The sequence below is a fragment of the Platalea leucorodia genome (genome assembly GCF_965183815.1).
Source record: "Platalea leucorodia genome assembly, chromosome: 1".
NCBI classification, from domain to species: Eukaryota; Metazoa; Chordata; class Aves; order Pelecaniformes; family Threskiornithidae; genus Platalea; species Platalea leucorodia.
Window position 1 is genome coordinate 80,034,019 of NC_138823.1, and position 25,480 is coordinate 80,059,498.

A 25,480-nucleotide genomic window follows, 5' to 3' on the forward strand; every position below is an offset into this window, starting at 1 on the left:
TCAATACTCCGAAGTTTTTCTTCTGGGAATGGATATTCTATTTCTGTTACCGAGTATACGTTTGTTTTTCCCTGTGTCTCTTAAGTGACCTCTTTAGATCCTGGGATCTGTGTGTGGGGTTCACAGAGACTCAAAAAACATGTTCTGAACAGGAGGAGACTCAAAATCATGTTCTAAAATTGCCTTGAAAAGGTATGAATAAACGTGCTGCTTTCTCAGTCAGTAAGCTTTAATGTATGCTGCAGTGCGATACATTTTGTTTTTCATGCTTGGTAGGAAGGCTATGCCTATTATAAATCAAGGTTTCAGCATGATTTTTTTTGTAACTAAAAAATCTCTGGCTAGGTATAAGTTACCTACAACAGTAAAGCAGTTTACCCTAATACTCTTAAAAACATTAAATTTGTAGTGCACCAGAAGCATCCTATTCTAAATCTAAAAATCAAGCATTAATGGGATCATCCAAATAACACTCCTAACTGCAGGCGTAGAGCTGACCTAAAGTGCTTGTCTGACTGTGAAGGTATCAGACAAGCGATTTTCAATCCCACTGTTAAAAGCAGTATCTCCTAAAATGAATGGATCGGTGTTGACCTGCATTAACCAAGCTTCTCAGCTTCTGAATCACTGCGGGTATAAACTGAGGAACACACAAAAATTAGGAAAAATACACACAAGCCAAAGCCCTTAGAAGGTAATGTAATTACTTGATTTTAATTTGGGGTCTTTGCTTTTCGAAACAGTCAAAAAAGGTACAATAGTAAAGAAGGTTCAGCAGTGTGCACTTTATAGGTAATGCAACGGTAATATTAATTTAGGATGCAAAAGACATTGGCATTACTCAAACACTAATCTAGTACTGTCTGAAGTTAAATGAAAAATGATGATTAACGCCAAGGGTTTGGACCATTTACTTTCTGGTATTTAAAAAGAATTAAGCATCTATTTGAGAATGAAGGATTATATTTATTATTGGGGGAAAAAAATCCACATATATACATCACCTAAGAACATCCTGGTATTCCTATAACCAGATTCCTAGTGAAGTTAGACAAGCTACAGAAAATTCAACAATTTTTTTATGTAAAGAAAAAGTCTGGGTTTTAGACAAATGCAGTAGGTCAGTACTTCAAATATTCTAACAGTAACAGAGGACATCAACTTAGTGTTAGATGAAAATTTCTGCAGCTGTAGTTAACTATATTCAGTTAAGCGTATTAGTGGGATTTAGCCAATGTGAACACAAATACCGTCTTGGAACAAGGTGGTCACCAATAAGACCACCGAAAATTCCTTTGTTTCAGTCATTTAAGCCCAAACAACTCTATCTGATGTTTCAGCTCTAACTGGAAATTCAAAAAGATGCTTGCTGTAGCTATCTCAGATAGTTTGCCTCACAGAATAAACAACACGCCGCTTCTCAGATTAAAAATACATTTACAATTTATTAGATCAGGCATCATGCTGCCCCCTGACGACCTCTGCTCCCATGATATTCTCTACTGTGATTTAAACAAGAGGTATTGTCTCCTTATAACCGATGTATGATCCTCCAAAGAATCTCTCAGTCACATGAGGATTTTCTGTCTTAAAGCTGAAGTATTTGGGGAGCCAGTTACTGCCTCAAAAGCTAATGAATGCATTCTCATAACATCCCTATCTGGTAGGAAGTTTTGCCAATAGAAACTCAGGCACATAAAATTAAATTATTTGCCTAAGGTCAGAAAGGCAGGCTGTGGCACACCTATGACTACCACCTGTAAATTAAAGAGTTCCAGGGCAAAGCTGCACTGCAGAATCTTTCTTCCATCTCCCCATTTACGTGAGTATTATAAATGGAGTAAAAGTCAGCACAAGTAAACCTGCCTCATATCTAATGTACTTTATAATACCCACAGTTCAATATGCAAAATTAGATCCATATAAAAGTATGTATTATAATAAGTGTGTGTGTATACATATGTACATATATATATACTTGTACTGGTTTGAATATTATTTTTTTCTCTTTGTCTAGCTCAGGTTCTCTTTGCCTTGTAAAATTCGCAACTTTCTTCTGATTTTTTTCTAAATCTCCTATACTCTTTGAAATAGGGGAGGACCAGAAAGAGTTTTCTATTTTGTTCTCTATTGCTTTCCTGACACATAACCTTCCATTTGCTTGCTGGACTGCCAATAAGCTTCAGATGACACTGTCCAAAAACTGTCCAGCATAACTCAAGACCTCACTTTTTCAATCAGCAGAATACAGAAACAGCATACAGAAATGAGGAACAAGCAAAGTAACCATCAAAAATAGTGCCGCCTCACTGCCAATGGACTAACTCTACTTACTACTCTATAAAGCTTGTGAGTTGCAGCAATTTTTCAGTTATTCCTGGACATAAGAACAGCAAAATAGCAGTTTCAGAAAAAAACCTTCACCCGAAACCATGTAATATTTTTGTGTGTGGCGTAAGGAGTGTGCCGCTTTCTTTAGGGCCTTGCTGGGTTAACCATGTGCCTGCAATATGTCTAGTGAAGCAAACAGCCAGACCCAGCAGTGCTGCTGACACCAGCGGGCAGCACTCCCACCAACTCCTAAGCAACGGCTCAAATACAAGGGGCTGATTCGGACCTGTTGTGTCATTTATCATTTTGCATTAAATACTTCTTTATATATGTTAAATGATCCTTATAGTGGGCATTACAATCCCTACTCTTTATACAGATGAGTATGCAGGAACGAATCAAATCTCCTTGTGAAACTCAAAAACATTATTATATTCCAAATAACTTTTCAAGCCACGTCTCACAGATGTAATGCATTTCTGTATCTGCCTGACCCAAGGTCCCTAACAAGATACCAACCTTAGAAATGTCAGCCATTTACCAGTAAGTAGTGCTTTTCCGGGATGAGGAGAAGGAGAATCTGGCCCACGACCAGTAAAAAATGCACAAAACTTCAGAATTTCAAAATGCATAATTTTTTAGATCTTGTTCTTAATTGTCTTGTTTTTTCTTTTATTCCTTACGTGGTATGAGTCACACTCTGAGTTATACCAGTGTAAACCCTCGAAGAGCAGGACTGACTTCAGCAGCGTTGCTATAAATTGACTCTGAGATTACATTAAGGACTCTCAGGTTCAAGCGACTTCAAATAGTTTTCTGCAGTGGCTGGATAGACAGGTAGGCATTTTAATTTTAGAGCCTTAGGTGTCCTTGTGCCTCTACAAACCTGTTCTGCTGCAACCACTCTCGGTAGCTTAGTAACAGCCATCTCTTTGTATTTTTAAGCACATTTTGGAGATCAGCTGATGGTCTTTACCTTAGATGTTTCATTGGCATGGCCTTTTTATCAGGACTACAATTCACCTTATTGAAATTATTTTGCTGCCAACCTTTTTAGTACAAAGCATCAAACTACAAATATTGATATCAATCTACGTTATTTTATTTCTATACATAGTGTGCAAAGTCTTACCGTGGCTTGCTGGATGATGAGTACAGTAATAAAAAAATATGCTCTACAATAGGAAAGTAACCCTCTGCATTCACACATCAGCATAATAAATCAGAGAAGCAATTGGCAGAAGAGTTATGAATAGAAAGAAATCCATGGCATACATACTAGAACATTATACTGCTTGAAAAAGTTGCAAGCATATTTATTGCTCATTCAAAATGTGGGAACATCACATTACTTATGTCAAATGACACTGTCTTTCAGTGTGTAGTACCTTTCCTTCCCTGCCGCCTCATATTTTCAAATACAGAAGACAGAGCTTTTACCAATGTTTTAATACAACCGGGACATTTTTTTCCCCAGACCAGTGGAGAGAGATTCACGGCACAGCGCAATGTTCTCACTGCATCTGCTGCATGCCACAAAAAGTAGCACGAAGGCATTCATCTTGCGCACGCAATACTGATTTTGTTTTCTCTCCTCCTAACTGTGTGAAAAGCATTATCACTAGATGCTCACACCTGAATTTTCCAGCTAATTGAATTTATTGCCTAAAATTCTCTTCTGTGCGGTTACTCATTCAGAGGCAAACTCTGGCTGCCCAGAGCTGAAAAAGGTAGAAACCTTTAGCCAGTGTTCTCATCCCCTGCGAGGCAGATGCTGTAGGAGCGAGTGCCAAACCCAGATAAGGAGGAGATTTAGACAGGTTTTGTTCAAGACCTCATTCACTCCCTTCAGCGCAGAAGACCACCAGTGCCAGGCCCCTAAATGGCAGCAAAACAGAGGTCAAACTCGGTATCCCAAAGACGTTTGCAGATACTGCTAACAGTTTGCAGTGTAGCGCATAAACAGGGCCGTCCAGACAACAACAGTGAAGCTGCCGTTATCCATATGAAGCATCGACAGTTGTTAATAATTAAAAAAATTATTTTGGCTTGCTTTGGCTCTAAATAATCGTTGCTGACTACTTATTAGTATCATAGAAAAACATACCTTAAAGAGGAACTTCAGGGAAGAGTGGGCAAAACTTTGTCCATTTGGCTATTCCCTGGAGAGGGAATAACTGGGCAGTGGCAGGGGGGTGGAACATGAAAGCAGTGTAAAGCCATGTGTGGGGTAAAAATACCGATACCTATTCTCAATATTAAGCCCACTATTTTGCAAAATAATAACGTTTTCAGTCATTTTGTAAATGCATTCAATTCAGTCTCTTTGTGAGATGAGAGAGAATGATGAAATGTTACAAAATGACTGAAAACAAGAGGAAGGCAGCAAGTGAAATGTCTATTTTTTGCTTATCTAGCATTAACTCATTACTTTCCTGTGCAGTCTTCAGTTAACATCCGAACTCTTCAATTTCCTCTTTTAACCGAATGTTACTCTGGTGGGGCTTGTCATTAATTCATTTATTTAACAACTGTAATATTTTCCTAATTTAACATCAAGTGAAATACAGGCCAGGTGCATAGTAAATCATTATTATAATTCAGGCAAAGTATCCTGGTGATGAAATCAAGAATAACCACGGTTAAATGACCCCAGAGGGATCCCAGAGCGTGTAACGCCACTCCTTCTGTGCTACAGAAAGCACAGGCTGTGGGGACACAGCACGGCACTCAGTGATATTCATTAATACTCAGTCTTAATAAATGTAAAGACTGCACAAAACAAAGACATGCACTCTCTCGTCAGAAGAGATAAATGTCATAAAATGATAGTGCATAAATTAGATGGTGAAACAATGGAGAAATGCACTCAGAAATGCTTTTGAAAGCAAGTTCATCAGTTTAAGATTTAATTCCCTGATAGAAGATGGGCTTTTATGCTTTTAAAAAAAAAAAAAAAAAAAAGGTGAAAAGCCCTGAAACAAAGTGAAAAGGCCCACCATTTTATAGTTAGCCATGTTTCTGGAATTTATTAGCAAAGTAAAGACTATTTATTACCAAGAAAAACCAGATGGATATATTCTGACAAATATTATTTAGTAACTCAGCATTAGACTCTAGATTGGGAGAGATTAGTCAATGAAAGTGTGGGTTTTATTATATCATTATTCTAAAGGTTTTGAGACCATTAAGAGTGTAAGTGGTCTTAACAACAGTGTTAACGTAGATTACTGTGTTAAGACCAATGTAGCCATTTCTGCCTCATCTGTTTTAGTTAATATAAAAGAGGGAAAATGTTCAGGCACAGGGTTGTATTATAGGCCATGGGTTGGTGCTTCTTTGCTTCACACAACTCAAACTAAAAGAGGAGAGAGGGTATCATGGAGATAGCATAAAGGGACCCCCAAAGCAGACATATTAGACACTTCAAACAAGCGCTGTAGTTACTGAAATGCTATCAAATACGCTCTCTTGCACACCTATCAACAGAGAAGGGCTTGAAGTGCAGAAATCACTGTTTTACTCAGGAGAAACAGACAATTTACGTCTGCCTTCCTTAACAAAGAAATACATCTCAAGCCACTGACTGCTGGAATAAATAAAATGGAAGGGAGCAGAGAGATTACGAGAGGTTGCGTAGGTCTGAAGATGGGATCAAATTTAAAAAAAAAAAAAAAAAAAAGCAGCAGCAATAGCAGAAAGCAAAGGTTGCTTTCAAAAAATCTTCTCCTATGGAAAGAAGGTGAGACAAGCCATAGTTAGTATATCAGAATGATGATATTTTGATCATGGGAAAAAGAGGGGTTTGTTTCTATAAATCTAACAAAATAGAGGATTCATCCTTCATCTACTCCAGGTTTGTGTTTCACGAATCTTCTAATAGGGTAGGGGAAAAGATGTCTTCGGCCCCTATGTCACACTCCAAATTAATGTGACTGCAAGAATGTCACAAGATGCACGGTGCCAGGCAAACTGGAGACAGAAAGACCACTGGGATGCAGCCTTGCACCCTCCCCTCTCAACCCGAGGGATGGGAGAAAGCAGTGATTTAGGACAACATATGAGAGCCTGTCGCCAGTGAAGATCCAGTATCGCGTGTCCAGCCCCATGGAGCACGAACCACCGCTGTCTCCTTTGGGCAACTTCCCACCTCCTGAAGCAGCTGCCGATGAAACAAGAAGGACCCGAGAGCCCTACAACAGAGGACCAGGACAATCCTCTCCCACGCTCGCTGCTCAGCCAGGGCACACCTCTGCTCTCATGGATGTCCGTGTCAAAGAGCAGGATTTGACATTTTTGGCACCATTTGAGTACATCATAAAAGCACCCAGAATCAAAGCAAAGCGGGACAGCCCTCACAAATGTTTTCAACCTGAAACTGCAGAGGTGTTCATATTGACAGGTTGTTGCCAACTTATCACCCTTGAGAAGAATAAAAGGAAATAATCAAAGTAGAATAAAATTATCATTCCTGTTTTACAGGAGAGCCCATGGTCATATAGGGCTAAAAACGGACCTAGGGATTGAAACTTAGTCTTTCAGTATAAAACCATTTTATTTCAGGTATATTCAGGTATTCAGCTTTTACTTAACTTGTTCATCATTTATGACATCTTAACATATTTATCCCATCTTTCTCTTCTCTCTCTGGTTACAATGAAACATTGATATGTAACTTTTTGTGTCGCAGCATGATAGAGTGGATTTGAGCCATAGGTATGCTAGAGAAAGCTAAAATAACAGATACTCCAATTGATTAAATTAACTGTTCTTGTCACAGTTTGGTTTTGTAATTATTATCATTCTCCCAGTTGACCAAGTCTCATTTAATAATTACAGGTTAGTTATTTAACACTTTGCAGTTAATTCTCATGTAAGATATATGCAGTACACCACAAATAGTGTATCAGTATAGCCTCTGTTGGTTGAAATACATTCTTCAAGCACCGCCAGTTCAAAAGCTTTTTGCAAAAATGAAGTTAAAAAGATAAATAAGCCTTGGGGAGGAATGAAAAATGGCATTCCTCGTGCTAAAGAATAAAAATCTTTAATATAATGGGATAAGCAGTACTCATAAAGCTATTTGTATACATTGTCTTACTGCGAAGAGTAAAACTCTGTGGTGCTGTTGATGGCTGTGCATGAAGTTACACCTAACTTTCTTTCAGTGTAAAATCATATCCTTGAATGACAAGGTGCAAGGAGTGGAACGTCTTGTTGGAAAAACTGTTCCAATAATGCAAACTAAGACAATTTACAAAAGACAAATCAAAGGGTCATTTCCAAAAATACCTTCAGAGTTAAATGTTAAAAAAACAAAAAAGCATTTTGTATATGGATAATTGACAGTAAAAAACCCCACCCTATATTGCAAAACAACACAGTATCTGTTGATTGACTTCTTAGAAAACAGCCTAGAAGTCAGTAAGAACCTGAAAGTTAAGTCCTTTAAAATCATCATTAATGAGTTTTTATAAAAGAAAAAAATTAAATTCTTACATAAAGACTGGTTCTGGGTACGTCACTGGGTGCTGCTTTATTCCATTAGAGTAATTTCTACCAAGAAAAACTACACAGAAAGTGTATTTGAAAGGGACTGTTTGACATTTACTTGCACAGGTGAATACGCCTGCCCAGGGTGATGGGAAGATAGACCCAAACCATCCTGCATGCAGTAATCTAAACACAGGTAAGCAAAAGCATGAACACATCAGTGCTCACTTTGGGAATCAGGTGCAGACAAGCACCCCTTCATATAACCAACCATCACTACAATAGTAAATTCCTTGTGAAGCCATTTAGGGAAATATTTCTCAAACTGTGAAATTTTGCCCATACCGATGTTTAACATACGAAAATTACGGCTATCAAAGTACTAATAAATTGTTTATACCTGAACAGAGAAGCATACTTTCTCCAAAAGTATGCAATTATTGTCTGCACTAAAATGCACTCTCAACAAATGTTTTAGAGCCTCTCTGCAATTTTTACATTACTTTTCAGTATCTCAGTATGAGATACTTATTTCATTTAAATTAAATACCATGTCTGTATCATCTTGCATGCAGAGATTAAAGGAGTTTACATAATGCCTTTAATGGAAAACTGACCGTATCATCACCGGACAAGCCAAATTCCAGCCTTTAACTGATGAGATTTTAGAGGGAAAGAAAGAGATAAGAGGAAGGCTATGGGAAGGTGAATGCGAAGCTATGATTCTTCTGCAAACACACAGGAAAAAAAAAAAAGATATTCTGTTTTCCTTGGGAACTCTTATGGTAAAAGAGGGGAATCTTGCAGAGCATGGTAGAAACAAAATCAAAATATCCTTCAAGGATGACGAGAGAACCTCCAACCCCCCTTCTGGATCCTTCAAATGTTATGGAGCGAAGAATTCTGTCAGCATTAGCCAGCAGGTCTAAAAGCAACATCATGGACTGTTTGTTCATCACCCCATACTAAGTACAAGTATTCCTTGGGATAAAGCCATGCTAGAAGCAGGCACATATGTAACCTTGACCATCATGGATCTAGCAGTACTATGGATGACACCAAAGTCACTACAATGCTGCAGTTATGTGGATTATAGATGTAAAAGAAATACAGGTGAGGAAAAAATATATCCTGGAAGATGACAACAATAACTTACATTATATAAAGAGATACTTTTTCTTATATGGTTCATGTTCGCATTCCATTTCATTCAGATGGACTATCACACACGTAACAGAGTAGAGGATGGGAAACAAAGATGTATATTCAACAAGCCCTCACTATCAATGATAAAGAGCATCATAAATATAAAAATAATGAAGATAAACAGGAGGTTAGTATAGTCTATGCATGCTGCTTGACATATAAAAGAGCAGTGGTACCATGTTGAAAGGGTTCTGGGCACATTCTGAAGAACTCACAGAAGAAGATGCAGAAAAACTTTTAAGATTAATGACAAAATGAATATGAATGATGGTTTTAAGCAAGTTTGGAAAATAATTGCTTTCAGCGTGCAATCACTCGTTTTTTTTAGAACACCATGCAATAACGTCTGGACTGATACTTTTCTTCTAAGACTGCGTGAAGTGAGTATACGGGAATGCTCTCCAAGACAAGGAGGAAACTGTCCGATCCAGCGAGGTTTATTAAGGATGCAAGGGAAGGCTTCAGGCAGGACAGTTCATTAGTTACTGTTCTTTTATTTGGCATCTTTGCACGATTTTCCTGAGATGAGAACCTCAAGTGCTGTGGCTTTGATGGCAAAAATTAATTTCCTAGCTTGCAGAAAGGAGTCATTGGTGCCAAAAACCCCGAGTGACCTGTTACACCTTTGCAGCTGATGGCAGCCTGCCACTTTCCATGAGAGCAAAATGGTGTTGGCGTGTGAAACTGCACAATTCAATCCTTTTATATGGTGACCTCATACAAAGGAGTAAGCTGTCATTATAGGAAGAAAAATTGCTGTGGAAGAATGAATCCTGTGTTTAATAGAATGTGCTCTTTTAAAGAAATGTTCTCTGCTGACTGCTTTAAAACACTTCTCTTTTCCTATATCCCCTGCCTGTTCCTTCTTGGCATCCAGGACCAGCTACTCTGGCTCTGCTCACAATCTCACCATTGTTGGTGGAAGAGCCCTCTCCTAAGGAGAAAATGCCATCTGAAAGGGCCTTCTTGTGCTCTTCTGCCTGATCAGCTTTTCATTTGCCTTCAAATATCTGATCAAAACTTCTTCCCTCCTTTCCTTTTGCCTTTTACTTGCATTCTTCCCTGTCATCAATGAAAGAATAATTTATATAATGAATCACTAAAGTATTCTGAGATCCTGAATTTCGGAATTATTATGCCTAACTGTAATGGGCTGCCCAGTAATTTTTACAGCCTTTAGACTTCTGCCTCCCTATGTCCCCTTTCACATATGTGAGATCTTCAGTGAGGACTGGTCACTGCTCAACATGAGATGAAAATCCAACTATCAGACATTAGCAGAAATAATCCGATTTCTTCAACTCCATTCTAATGCCTGCTGCACCACCTAAGCACCAAGCACAGGGAATAAAGGCAGAGAATGAGAAGCGCTACTGACAGCAGATGTAGTGCCCGCCTTGCAGTCAGCAATACTTAAAGAGACTCAGACGTAGCACTTGTGGAAAACTTTCAGGTAAGAGCAGCAATTACAATCATACTTTTAAATAAAGACTAGTGCTGAGCTGTTTTGAGCAGCATAGAAGTGGCAGCATCTGCAAGAAGTAACACCATCTTTATCAACAGTCAGTGTGTATCACATTTACCTATCGCTGTACTGGTTTGTTCAGGGCTGGAAGGAGAAAAATAAAAATTCTACCAGAAATATAAAACAGAATTCAGAAGGTTTTTTTGTGAAAAAGTAAATGACTTCTGACACCTTAGTAGCCAGCCTGGAGCATCTTCACTAAACAGTTACCAACTTTGTTTCAAAGTCCTTTAAGTTAGAGAAGGGCATTTGCAGACCTCATCGGTCTGAGAAAATTGCTACATAAAAGACTGAACAGGGCATTTACGCTTATGTAGCAATAAAGGTACACTTAGACTGATGTCATCAAATTCACAAGCATGGCTGCGATCTACACGTGTTTTAGAAATAACACCTACCATAAAGAACACGGTCATGAAGGGAAAAATATCTCTAATTTTCCTAGCCATACATCAAAAGTTTTTGATTGAATTTCTTTTTTATAGTTGTCTTCTACGGGGGGGGAAGGAAGCAAGGAGTAGTGTTCCACACTTCAGCTACAGAAATTAAAATATTTTAGAAGAGAAAAACGTAACGGTAAAACCATAAAGGGTGTTAGGAATCTCAGAAATGCAGGTAGTCATAGCTGCTATTTTCTATTTCTGTCTAAATTTTAGTTGACACTGTTCTACTCAAAAGGAATATAAAGGCCTTTGTCCTATGATGTACATGAGGAGAAATTTCGTACAAATCCCACTAAACCCTTATGAGAGTAGGACAAGCTTACCACTATACAAAAACAAAACTGGAAGATTGAAAGAATGGTCAGGTTCAGAGGACAGATCATTAATCACCTTTTTGGTAGGCAACACAGTATAAATCACACTCAAAAGAATAAAAAAAAAGTATTTCAGGACAGTTATTTCCAGAAACTCTGGATAAAATAGCCATTAATTGCAGTGTGACAATTTGATGCTCATTAGTGATAAAGGTAAATGAATGGTTTTTTTTCTGTCAGATAACTCCAGACTTGAAACTTCAACAACCGCATTACATTTCAAATTCAATGCAACCAGTAAATAAACCAAATTGTTGCGTAATATTATTCATTCTGTGTGTGTGTGTATGTTCAAGTGCGTGTTACACATTACCACTTAACAAATTATTTAGTGAATTCAATTTGCTTTTTCCTCAGTGCTTGCCAGGCGTACGAAATACCAGCAGTTTTCCTAACTTACGCATTCCTATGTTTGTCTTTCTCTAGGGTTTGAAAGACCATCAAAACAGTTTTCTTTCTTTAGTCCAAGTCATTTGCTATGTTGAAGCTAGGCATTTAGTAAAAGAGCAGAGCCCTCTGTGCTTCAAAAGAATTGGGATTTTTCAGCTTTGTAATCTCAAATTTACACCCTGGACTGCCAAAATTCGTAATTACTAATTTGACAAGAGGTTGCAAGGAAAATAAAAACTAGGATGTGTCCTGGTGCTTCTTTTCCCTGCACCTTGTGTCCCCGCTGGTGCGTTTCCCTGCGACCGCGTGCAGCAGAACTAGCGCCCTGCTTTCCACGAAGAAGGAATCGGACATTAAATGTGGTTGTTCTCAGACAGAGGAGAACTGGCCAAAACACACAAGCGCAACACAAATACTTTGCAGAAGAATGAATTTTGATATCAGTTCCTGTTACTTAGCTCTCGGTTCAAGTCATAATTCAGACACATCCTTAACGGTTAGCACATGAGTTGTCCCAGGCACTTTCAACAGCACCACTCAAGTTCCTCTGGCTGGGCATAAGCCTAGCAAGAATCTAGGGTATCTGCTGTGATATCCCCTTATTGACAGGATTTTGAACTCCTCACACAAAAGGATCATCAAGAAATTCTTATTCAGTGGAAAGCTCAAGCAGACCCTAAGCACACTCCCGGTCCCTTTGGGTAGATCCTGATTCCAATAAACAAACACAGAAGCTGTTTAAGTGCTCTGCTGAATCATGGTCTAAACACAACAGGACTTACCGTTAAATACGACAGGCTGGTAGACAGAGAGATACAGACAGAGATAAAATAGTTTGCTAACGTTGGATGCTTTAGCCTAAAAAGCTTTACAAACCATTAGAAAAGTAGACAATACATCTAATTATTTGTCTTCTTAGAAAAATCCAAAGTACCAGAAGTCTGAAAGCATAATCTCAGGTGGGCTGTTTAAAAAAAATGTACTTTGGCTTGTTTCCAAAGACAGTTTATGTATATTATGGAGTGAGGAATATATCAAAGCCCTGAATAATAACAAATGAAGGGGGGAAATCCTCATTTTATCTGTTATCCTTTTTCAGAGAAGAAGCTCAGAGAGCTGCCTAGTGTTCTACTGTTTTGTATACTCACCTTCACCCTTCCAGCTCATGAGCCTGAAGCTTACAAAGGCTGGTGTCCTAGTGGGATGGGTTAGATCAACAACAATCAGTCTTCTTCCCCAAATGGTTAGCAACGAAAATCAAACCATCTTCTTCTCTCAAATGTGATAGCTACCTAAGGGCTCTCAATCTATGGCTAACAGGAGGAAGCACAGATTGTACAATGAATAAATTGCTCTAATCATTTAACTGCCTTTCTCAGAGATTAATCAATTCTTTTATTGAAAAACTAATTTGTGAATAAGGATGAGAAGAGTATGGGGAGAGCGTGCAGCTAAAATTTTCAGCCATACCTGTAACAGAGTTCTCTTTTCCAGTGCAGAAACATTGTTCACTTTAACGTTCATGTAAATATTTTTTTAATTACTGTTTCTAAGATGTTTGAGGTGATGTACGCAACCAGTGCAGCTCTGCCAGTGCCAGCAGATCATATACTTACTTACTCACTCGGGAATTTCCTCAGTGTGAAAAAGCCTAGAAGGGAAAGCTGCTATAGCTGGATAGACCCACAGACCTGTATGTGCTAAGGTTCAGGATAATGAAGCACTAGCAAGCCAGCATCACCGCACAGTTCTGACAAATAAGCAATAGCAGATCCTGATCTCAGTTTACCTTTACATGCCAGGCTAAATGATGCCAGTAGAGGCACAGATTTATGTGCACACCACATGGCCCTGATTAGCAGTATCTCTGAGAGGGCCAGGGGAGGCAGCTGGGGCTGGTAACAGCTTCACTCATTCAATTTTAATTGACTCCTGTGTGTTTGTCAGATCCCTCAGAGCTGCCTTCCTTCTGTTTTAACTTGTGCCAAAAGCTGAACCGGTCCCATTAACCTCAGGGAGCAAGCAAGCAAGAAGTACCGATCAGCTACAGAACAAAGTCTATATTGCTGTTCGAATCACATTTTAGATACAATCTGCGCTGAATTTCAAGATCATAGACCAACAATCACAGTTCAAGCTGCAAACCCAGTGAAATTAAACTCTATTCACACAATTATACATTAAAGCAGGCTTTGATTCAGAATCCTTTTGCTTAATTTTCATCTTCTGTGTTTGTATTTAGTGTCCAAACATCTCTCTCTGAAAATCCTAAGGAAACGCCCATATGCTTCAGTGGGATCAAGACTATACCACTAGCTGTTTACTGAACAACTACTGATACAGTGTTTAAATGGTATGCAATCAATCAAAATATTCAAAACCAAACACAAAAAAAAAAGAGTGACGATAATATTTTATGCATTTTTTACTTTGTCTAATGGTAACAAATGACTTAAGTGAAAGCTTGAGTAAAATGGGTCCAGACATATATACATGATTTCTTTTGTAACTCTTTTTAAAGTACATATAAATAATTGGTGATGCTAAATGGCAGACAGCATCACTGTTGAGAAAAGGGTTTATGAATCTTACCTCTGCTTTTATTTTATTGTCTCCGAAACAGAGGTGTTGTAAGTAGGCTGCAGCATTGGACTGTACTGAGGGAAATTGATGCTGTAACATCTGTATAACTTCTGGAAGCTCTGGATCTCGCCATCCGAACTCTCTGTGTGAAAACAAACAAGAAAGATTCATCAAAAATTCTGCTATTAGTGGATAAATGTGGCAACAGTTGGGCCAACAAAGAAGACAGACACGTCTAAGTAAAATCTTGGTCTTTTTTCCCATTATTTTCAAAGCAAACATTAAATCAAATATGAAGCTATTTTTCATTTTAAACTGTACCTCTCTGCAAAAAAAGAAGGTTAGATAAAGTATAATTAGAGTAAATAATTTTATAGAATTAGCTCTCTAACTGCTGAAGTTTCCTAAATAAAAATGGCTCTTTGAAATCTTAATATAAGAAAAGAAGATACATGCTCATACCATTATAGTTTCTCTATTAAAATACGGAGGCTAGAATCAGAACAACAAATGGTTTGCTATGAAACGCTAGTTCGTCAAAAAGTCCTTTTTACTTACTGCAATCTTCATTTGATATAAATTGCTATCTTATAGAGAAAGCAATGACCTATTTTGTCTTTTGGTTTATTTTTTCCAGATATGGTCAGTGCTCAATGTAAAACTATTATACAGTTCTGGCCCTGCTTGAGCAGAGGGTTGGCCCAGATGACCTCCAGAAGTCACTTCCAACCTCAGCCCTTCTGTGATTCTGTAATTTTACAATTATACAATAAACACTTATACATTGGATTACTTTAAAATCTTCATTCATACTGCTTAATCTAAAGCAGCTAGGCAAATACAAAGAATTGGTCTTTGCACTTTTCTTTAATCCAACAAAGCATGAAATACCATTAGCATCCAATGAAACAACTGAATCCAAGCGTGTTGAACAAATCTCAGCAGGTATTCTGCAGCATCCAGAACTGAACTTAAAATCAATCTGTCACTTCAGGCGAGTTTTTCCCCCCTGTGTTTAAGGGTAAAATCATTCATGAAAATGGCTTTGGACTTTGTGTCCCAAGAGCCAGACATGCACACAGCCACTCTGCATGAGATACTTAATTCTCACATGCCTTTTCCCTAAGAGCTAGTTTTTTTGTGCCATATAAATATTTTCACCATCTTCCATCTAATGCTACACATACAAGGTAATAGAGGGAAATTATGGGAAAAAGGTGACTTCTGAAAAAGGTTGTAGGTTCTCTGTTGCAGCTACCATGATCACCTGGGAGTTCACTGCCAAAAAACCCCACAAGAGCTGTTGCAGAGTCTATCTATAATATTTGAAAAAATATTCCTGATCATTAGTTTCCTTCCCAAATTATGGGGATTCTGCTGCACCGAGGCCAAGTGTATGTACATCACTGGGAGAATTCACCTGCGTTTCAGTAACGCTTACAGTAGCTCTGCAGTCTGTCTCAAGTAAACTCAGGCATCACACTTTAAGTACAAGTTCTGCAAGACATTTCATTGAAACAAGACTCATTTTACAATAATAATGAATTACTACAGAACAGGGGTATTGTCTGTGCTCTTCTCATATGGGATGTTTGCCAGATTGAGAGTTGTCATTACAGTTGTATCTTTATGAAGATCCAGAATATAAATAGGAGCTCTGAACAAATACACTCAGTATTTCATCGGCTATTTCTCTTCTGACAAAACAGATGTTAACTCATGAATATTAAATTTCACAGTAAGTGTTTAATACAAAGAAACCATGAAGATGTAATAATAAATCACATATGGACTACTCCAATGAATCTTGAGATGATACAGACTGTTGGGAAGCTTCTACAAGAGACATTTCGCATACGTTCAGAAAGATCTTAACATTGAATTGGTATTTTGAAAAGTCAGACAACATTGTAAAAGGTATCAAGGAAGGCTAGAAACTTTGGCAGCTGAAGATGGCAAACACCACATTTTCCGTGTATACTCTGTTAACAGATGAAAAGGAAAGGATTCTTCGGTTAAGCACTTATTTCTGTTTAAGAATGGGTAGTACAAGCCCATAAACAAATCATGAATTGACAGAGGTGATAGAAACAATGTTATTTGATGTGTTAGCTTCCTCTTGTACTTGCTTTCTTACAGTTAACCATGTTAACACATGTTAACACGTTCTTCAAACACATTAGACCTTCCTCCTATACACATGGCTCTCAGCCAACCAAAGACATCTTCCAGAAAATATTTTTAAATAAAAATAAAAAAAAAACACTAAAAAAACGCCCAACCCACCAACCTTACTGAGGACAAATTAATTATCCTAGTTCCACTTCTAATTTATTCTCATTTTCAATCCTAGATGCCAAGTGCAGGTGTTGGTATTTTGGAGGATACAAAATACCACAAGAGAACAGCTTGTACGACAACAAGGGGGAACACTTGCAATGAGTTGTTTTACACCAAATAACTATACTTCAAAGTGTTGGAACTTCTATCACCAAATTATCTCCCAAAGGAAATTTCCTCCTTCATAGTATGTGTATTACTTGAACACAAAACAAACAAACAAGAAGCCCATTATGTACAGTAGTCCACCTTGGAGCCTGACACCCAGCTCAGGTTCTTCTTCCTCTTGTCCTGGAATCCAGGCCAGAAGAGGCAATGAGGGGGCGAAAGGAAAAGGTCCCCTCATCAAAGGTACAATTAATTGTTCTGATGAACCTGCAGTCTTGACATGGTATTTACATATGAAAACAAGGCTGGGCCTACTTTCCCCCTCTGATCACCCAGAAGAAAAGCTATCAAATAACTGATGTGTGAATACTTGTTGGAAATGGTTGTGTGCACATTGGAGGCAAGTAGAAAATTAATTCAGAAAAGAAACCCTTAGCGCTGAACACTGAGTTTGTCATGTAACCAGTTTTAGGAGAGAGAATGAAAAAAGCAGGGAAAAAAGTTTAAAAATTTAGCCCCAGTATGCACTGTCATTTCAAGCAGATGGTCTCTAAGATGATTATATTTTTAGTAGTTTCTAAATGAAATACGGTAGCTATATAAAACAAACAAAAACTTCTGTCAACAGTTAAGGCTGCTTGAATAATTGTGATAATTTTAGCAGCCTTCAGGGCAAGAAGGACTCATTTCCAGGGGTTTAAATTTTTCATTTCTTTTATACAAGTCTCTTATAGGTGGGAAAAAAAGTGAGCTAGAGAAAGAGAGGATTTTTTTTTTAAGAACAGCAAGCTTGCGGCTCTATTAAAATGGATTTGAAAAACTTAAATATTCTTTTTTTTTAATTTGGCTTAATTATGAAAAGTTAGGAAGGCTACTTAATGAAGTCAACTGGCAGAGGTCTTGAGAAGGGAGGAGGACTGGAATTTCTTGAAGACAAAGGTACAAAACTATCTGGAACATTTTGCATAGATGTGGGGGAACTTTCAGGCCATGGCTCTAAGCACATGTATATGACAAAAAATACATATTATAACAGAGAGCCAAACAAAAAGTAAGAGAAATAAACTGGTAGGGAAGGAAGGTATGTTGAAGTCAAGAGCTGGAATAAACTGGGTAGCACCCTGGAAAGGTAACTGAAATTAGATAGCAAAATATCTTTTACTGCCTACCAACAAAAAGCAGTAGTAGGCTCAGTACTTGATGAAGATAAGGGTCAGATGAAAGGAAGGGAGAAGGATAATGAAAATCAAATCTACCTCCATTTCTGTGAAACATCTGATACTGTGCCACACGCAAATTATTTAAACTGGCAACATACGAGGATCCAATCCCTAGTAAAATTATGAAGTAGAACTAAACAAAATTTGAAACTGTAGTGAACATCCTAAACAAACACTAGCTAAGCCTGTGTCCTTTATCAACATCCCCATGCTTACAAAATCTGAGCGAGGCGATCCACACAGATGGTGAAACAAGCCAGAAGGCTGGAGTAAATCTGAGGAGGTGCGTGGCATGCAATTTTTGAGAATGCTATCAAACAGTATCTGTGGAGTTGATCCAAAAATGAAGAGTAAGCTAGCATCTGCACATTCAAGATCTTCTGCTATCGCCTCCGTTTCCCTTGGAATACCAACATTAAGCTGTTCAGGTCAGCTAAAGGCTTCTGGTGGTGGTGGTGTGGGTTTTTCCACAAGAGAATCACAGCTGTGCAAGAACTTCACAGCTCTGGCTGGAAAGCAGCATTTGCCGTGCGCTCCAAATATTTCGGCAGGTTGTAAAAGTGCGTTATTTCTAGGAAGCGTCCTCATCTGAGGAGACTGTCCAAAGCATGCCAAGGTGTTCCACCTTCTTTCTTTCATGGAAACTGTGCTCTAGGAACATAGGATTGATCTTACTTTGATTCCTGCAGAAGGTTTTAGCTTGAAGTGGTGACTAAGGCAGATGTTCCATGGATTACAGCAGGCTACTGTTCCAGGGGTGGAAAAGGACACAAAGGGGAATGCTGAGTTTTCTGTAAGCTGGCAATATGTATGCCTACACTACCACAATAGGCTACATTTTATCTGTGAACAACTGAAGGGAGTCAACAAGGAGCTGGACATGAGACACAACTCTGAGATAGAGCAGCAGAAGCAGTAGCACCAAGAAATCCAGGCTGACTTGGGTACAGCAAGTATTGCCTCAAAACCAATTCCTGCTCCTGCAGGAATATCACATATCACATACACATGTCAGAAAGTAAAGGAGATGCAGACTTAAGAGAGATTGTTAGTAACACGCCTGAGTGCGCTGCCTATGTGGGATCACTGAAAGGTGCTGCTGAATACAGAGTACGTACTGCATCTGAATATCTGCTTGAATTATGCCAGAATTTCCTTTTTCTGCCACTGCAAATGCTGGTGACACATAGAAAAGCAAAACCAAAATTCCCATTACATCCATATCTGCACTGATTTTAAAAAGGCTACAAAATAACTTTTAAAAGCATAGGTCTCCAGCTGGTAACTACGGATACCAATCGCTTCTACACGGCATTGGAGAAGCAGGTGTGATGGCTCTGTCTACGCTCCATCCATTGGTCACAGTGAATCTCACGAGCGCTTGGGTTCTTATTTCTGATCTACATTATTAGAGCAGATCACATCTGATCAAGCAGTTGGCGCAGGCAAGCACTGACACCCAGAGCTATTCCTGTCTCAGCAGCATTCCCCAAAGGCAGCGCTGTGAAGACGCCTGCTATAAAGAACCATATGCTTGACAAAGACCGAACTACCACCAAGCATTTATCAAAGAAAGAGAATGCACAATTTTTAGATATATTTATTACAAAAGCATATGTTTAAACCAGACTGGTCCGTATGCGCTTGCCTGTCTTAATACGCGTGCGTATATGTGAGACAGTCTTAGACTGGTGAAGGAGAGGTTTTCATACATGAAGTGCTGCTCAAAGGCAAAGACAATACAATCTGAGCTAAGGATAATCTTGCCTAGATTTCTAATTTATATACATTGTGGCATTGCTAATGCCAGTCTGCAAGACTTTTTGCTGAACTTATGCCTATAGAGATATACCCTTCTGTTTCCTTTTCTGCCCCCGCCTCCCAAAAATTCAATAAAGCCTGAAAATCTCTTTTGCCTCATTTGTGAAAGAAGAGCTGTGAGAATGGTTTTCTGGTAGTACTAGGAAAAAACAAAGTACATGCAGCTCAGGATCAAACACATGGAGAACTAATCAAGAGCCAAGAGAAGATCAAAGAAAGAACTACCTCCCATGTTTAAAGGGAGAAATTTACTTCTATTAAAAATATTTGGAAGGGAATATACCAATACTATAGGAATCTCTCTCTAAGGACTTTATCTTCGTACGCTTAAGAAGAGCAAAGGCAAGATGTTAAACGTAACTGGTAAAATAAATCAAAAATACCTGAACATAATCCACAGACAAGGATTGTGGTATGAAGAGGAAGAAGCCTCATTTTCTTTCTGTGATTCTATGACAGCTGGTCAAGCAAAATAGAACACACACTTATTACACTTAATGTATTGGGAGTAAAATTGGAACTATTTCCTTAAAGTATTTTCCCTTTTTCAAACATACTTCACCATATGCAAGCACATACATATACACAGATTGTCAGCCTGGTCTGAATGATCTGCTACAGTTTAAAGAGGAGGCAGAACTACTGTATTTGCTTTGAAAATGTAACACATGAATATTGATTGGGTACCTTTAGCACACGATTTTAGGAAATAAAAGACAGAGATGTCAATCTCTGTTCCACTCACTTTGGAAACCCCTCAAAACCCTTCACCATATTGTCTTCTCCAGTCAAACTTCGCCAAAGAAGTGTACAACAACTAGCAAGATCACCTTCATCTTCAGCCCCATGCCGATATGAACAACATATATCCACAAGATGTACTAACAGCAGGTTTGGGCCTAATACAAACCCGTTAGGGCAGCGATGAACCCTTATCACCAATGAGCTCCCTGTACTTCTGTCTTCTCCTTTCATGAAAAACAAACCAAACACAGACTACTGGAAAAGTCAGGAACAAAATAATCTGTCATAGTTTAGGCTAAATTTGGAAGCACCAGAAGTAAGGACAGAGAAAAGGCACCGTAGATATATCTTCTATGAATAAAAATATGAGTTCTAATGAAACAAAGAAATCCATCTACGTTATTGTTTATTCCAACCTGAAGACTGCAGCCCACGTGGGGTGCCGCCTGTGACTGATGCAAACGCATCCAGGGTCACACAATCAGAGTAAGTGTACGCATCTCACCCAACCTGCAACTCTTGAATCTCCCAAGTCTTCACCATTTGCTTCTTCCTCTAATGGAGTTCTTAACACTTTCCAAAGAGCTGCTTTTGTTAGAGCAGCGTGCTTGCCAAATGGCTTTGTAACATTAGAAAATGATCGCAATAACCCCTTCATTGCTGGGTTGCTAAATTTTTTTTTTTTTTAATACATGCACAACTGGAAATTTGATTTGCAGGCAAAAAACTGTACAAATGGTACAAATGGAATCGGAAAGAGGAGAAAGCATTTCACTACAGAGTCTAATGACACTTGATATATGGGAAAAGTTGATGTCAGAGATTGTCAGCACTTGAGAAGGTAAACATTAGAAAGATAGCCCAACAGTTACTGATTTTCATTTGAGTAACGCTCTGGATCTACTGATCCAGGTATACTGCGTCCTGTTAGCATACGCAGTGTTAGGATACTATCTGCCATACCTGGACCCACGCTACCGGATCAATAATTTCACCGATGCAAACAGGCAACACTTCGCATTCTGGCAATGTACCATTTAAATATTTAAGTGTATAATACATGAGCAGTCAGCAACATTCAACTGCACTTCAATATATACTTTATTTTTAGTTAAGCATGTAGCTTACGTCTTCCCTAGATTTCAAATTTAGCACAGCTGAATGTAAAACAGCTGTACAAACACTTTGCAATCCTGCCAAAAACCTGGATGCTGCTCTCGGGTTGTGACATTTTCCTTGGTTTATGCTTCCATGTGGCCTAAACTAGAGCCATGATGCCGTAGTGCTTACACAGATTCATCACAGCTGTGGTTTTTACAATGTATGTGTGCCTGCTAATGAGATGCAGAGAAGGATGTGCTATGGCAGGTGCACGGGATTCCTGCCCAGCCCTGCCAAGCAGCGATGGAGATGCTCAGCGTGTCCCAGGTCTTCAACAGAACCATAAACCTGAGGTCTCAGAGCTAATCCCGCACTTTGAAAAATCACTTCTCTGATCCAGGAAAGGGCTAAAACTGACTTGAACAATGGCAAATACACCCTCCTGCAGTTCTGCCTTTGTATCCTCTATATGTTCTCTAAAAAGGCATCACTTTTCTGTTTTTACATTACTACCTGTGATTTAGATTTTAAAATAAGAAAACCATAAGAAGCGAGCTTGTGAAGAGGCAAGAACTACTTCAACGTAACAAAAATGGTCTGGAGCTCAACCGTCTGCAGACTTCTTGAACATTTTCATTGTAAGAGGAAGAGATTTTAAAGATGATAGAGTTGAGTAAAGATTATCTTATGACAATGGTCCCTGTGGTACTATTTACAGCTCTAGGTTACTGCCTCCAATACAACAGGATTACATTCAAAGGTACAAGACCTATCTGCTCAAGGTTACCCTGATTTAATTTACAAATGTCTTTTTAATTGAAATATATTTATGAACCTCTATGAAATAATCTTTCATGCTATTGATACTGATCTATGCGTATTTAATTCCCTCACTGGGAGCTTTTCAGAAAAAAGTGGCCTGTGTCCTGAGGTAGCCATAGCCTGCCATGGATGGTATAAAGTTCTCTCTCCTCTAGACTGTGAGGTGAGGAGTGGAGAAAAATTAGGGACTTCAGTGCTTTAGGATATCTTTAATTTTGCCATTTGTACTGTTTTGTTTGTTCAGGGTTTTTTTTGTTGTCCTTTGTTAGAAAGTGGCATTTGTCTTTTGGGGCTGTTGAGCTGGAACAGTCTTGAAAATCTCGTTTTATCTCTTCCTCTGCAGGCATTTGCATATACAGGGACTGCTTCTGCAAAGGCGAGTAAGAGGCAAATTAGGTAAGCTATCAAGATGTCTTTAAGCTGCCTAATTTATCTTCTTTCTCCCTGCAATGCATAACATTTTTCTGACCCCCTACTACAGAAGGGCCTTAATACATAGGGTGTAATTCATTAATACAAGGGCTTAATCATTAATACGAGGGCTTAATACATCGCAGCTGTGAAAATATGCCAAGTTAACCCTTCCCTGAGAGACTAGCTAATGCTTCCTTCTCTCTGTCTACAGGAGTTCATGCTTCACAGGGAAGATTTCAGAAGATTGTGAAATGTTGCTCAGCAGCGGAACAGTTGTTACAGATGTGGATATGCTTTCCTCATAGATCAGAAAGGTGGAAACGTAGACAGGAGATTAAAACAGTAGACAGACCTAAGGGATTCCAGCCTTGACTCTGTCATTGACTTTGTCAGACACAGTCATTTACTTTAACGCCTTTCTCCGAGGTTTGATAGATTCTCTGTCTCTGGAGACCTGTACATCAAAATTGTCTCCTTTTCTAGAACTACTATTCCCATTCAGAGGCTCTTAAAACTTTCTGTATTTCAACAACAGAAGAAAAAAGTTTTTGAGGTCCTGCTCCCATCTGGCTACGTAGAAACGTATGCTTTCCAAAGAACAAATGTTACTCCACAAGACCCTGATTTTCCTATGAAAATGGGAGGAGCACTTTAGAGAGGAAGATATTTATTTTATTTCCCCACATGCATCAAGACACCTAACCATTGCAGCTATGAAAAAAAAAGAAGAACAAAAAAGCAGCAGGAACAATTTAGCATTAGCCTAACAGCATCAACGTTAACAATTCCAACCATGCTCATCTGCAGGAGAGGAAGCTGGCACACACAAATACTCCCTGAAAGTCTCAGAGCATCCGCATTGCCTTCTTAAATCACCACCACCACAAGAGTTCCCAAAAGGTTGGGACTTTTCTCTCTCCCGTCGAAGCTTATAATGTCATGTTATTCAGCATAATGAGTTTCATACAACTGACGTGACAACGCAAGCATCGTCTCTTTCCGTTGCTCTCTTCGTTTGATCAAGCTTCTGGCCCCAGCAGCTCTCCCGAGTGACAGGGAGGTGAGAGGAGAACTGCTTCTACCCTTCTCCAGCAGGGATGACGGAAACTCAAGCTTTTTCAGGTTTGGGGAAATGAAAAAGCAACCAAACTGGATGTTTCCCTCCTATCCACCACACAAAGCATGGGCAGATCGCCATCTGGGTAACCTGCAGACTGCCATGGGAAAGCAGGGAGCACCGCAAACAGAAACTGGCTGTTTTCTACGTGTGCGAACAGCAGACAATAAGAAATGCCAACAGCGCACACAGTGTAGCACAAGCTGCAGAAATATTTTTTACAGCTGAGGTAGGGGCAAGGAAAGGGTGTCCATCTGAAATATTAGAAAGTATTAATCCTAAATATCTTGTACTGTCTCATTCTTTAGTGATTACTCCATCGAGTGCATTATTGGCTTACTTTGTCACTGCGCAGCAGCAACTCTCACCTTATCTCCACACATACACGCCCAGGCATCGTTCTTATCTTTCTAACACTTTGCGGCACTCCCTGTCCTTCTGAGCACAGCTTCAAAATGGACAATCTTTTGATGCTTAAATAATGACCATTAAACAGTAAAACTTAAAGGTGACTCAAAATATCATACAAATTGGTAAGCCCCAGAATTTGCCCTGACACACTGAAACACCAAGTCTTGAAAGCCAAGAGAAAAACCCACATAAATTTCTAATACTGAATTAAAAAAAAAAATCAAACAACAAACTGTTCTCATTTTCTTTTCTTACAACTAGACTCCTATTCAATCTTTGAGAGAAGCAGAGGAACTAACGCTGTTCATTAAACTTGCAAGCTGTACAATTCTATAGGTGCACTTGAATTTGATCTTCTTGTCAAAGGGAAATACAGACTAATGGCTTTTCTTTGCTGCCTTTATTTCAGTTTTCATTAAGCATGAAAAAACTGGTCTCCTGAATCCTAGCTTGATGTATCTCAATGTATAACTACCAAAACAATGTAATAATGCAAGATATACTTGACACTCGGGAGACAGAAAGTTCACGGGATCAATAACAAAAGAGTCAAATTGTTAAAAAATTGCTCAAATGGAAAGGTGTCGGATGGAAGGAAAAATATCCACCAGTAATGAGCAGTGATACTCAAACAGTACTGCTACTTCCCATCACATGCCTTTCATCTACTTCAAAGCACAGCAGAAATTCTAGGGAACTCTCCTAATGCAGTACACAGATAACACCATCTTCATGTCAGGCACGGGTAAAGAGAGACAGCGCTTACATGCCTCTCTCACAGGGGAAAAATCAGAAAACTGGCAAAAGTTAGAAGAGCCACTATTAAATCCTCAGCCCTAGTTTTCAACTCTCTGAACTGAATACACTGATTTACTGTTAGCTGACTGCAAAAGGTTTTCAAGAATTTTTCGCAGAGGATCTGGACAGCATTTCAGGGGAGTGCAGGACAAGAAGAGACCTTCTGGGCCATCAAAGCCAATTTCTGACTGCAAGGCTCCTGCTATTTGGCATGTATGCTGCAGCATACATTGCTCAAG

At 38.9% G+C, this 25,480-nt stretch overlaps 1 protein-coding gene across 1 annotated transcript in view; it reads right to left on the reverse strand.

Annotated features, from left to right (window-relative positions):
- CTNND2 (catenin delta 2) overlaps positions 1 to 25,480 on the reverse strand; it is a gene marked incomplete at both ends in the record, with an annotated part of 558,729 nt that overhangs the window by 167,057 nt on the left and 366,192 nt on the right. The window contains one exon of the mRNA XM_082315082.1: positions 14,355 to 14,487. Coding sequence (XP_082171208.1) covers positions 14,355 to 14,487 — 133 coding nt within the window. The remainder of the gene's footprint in view (positions 1 to 14,354; positions 14,488 to 25,480) is intronic.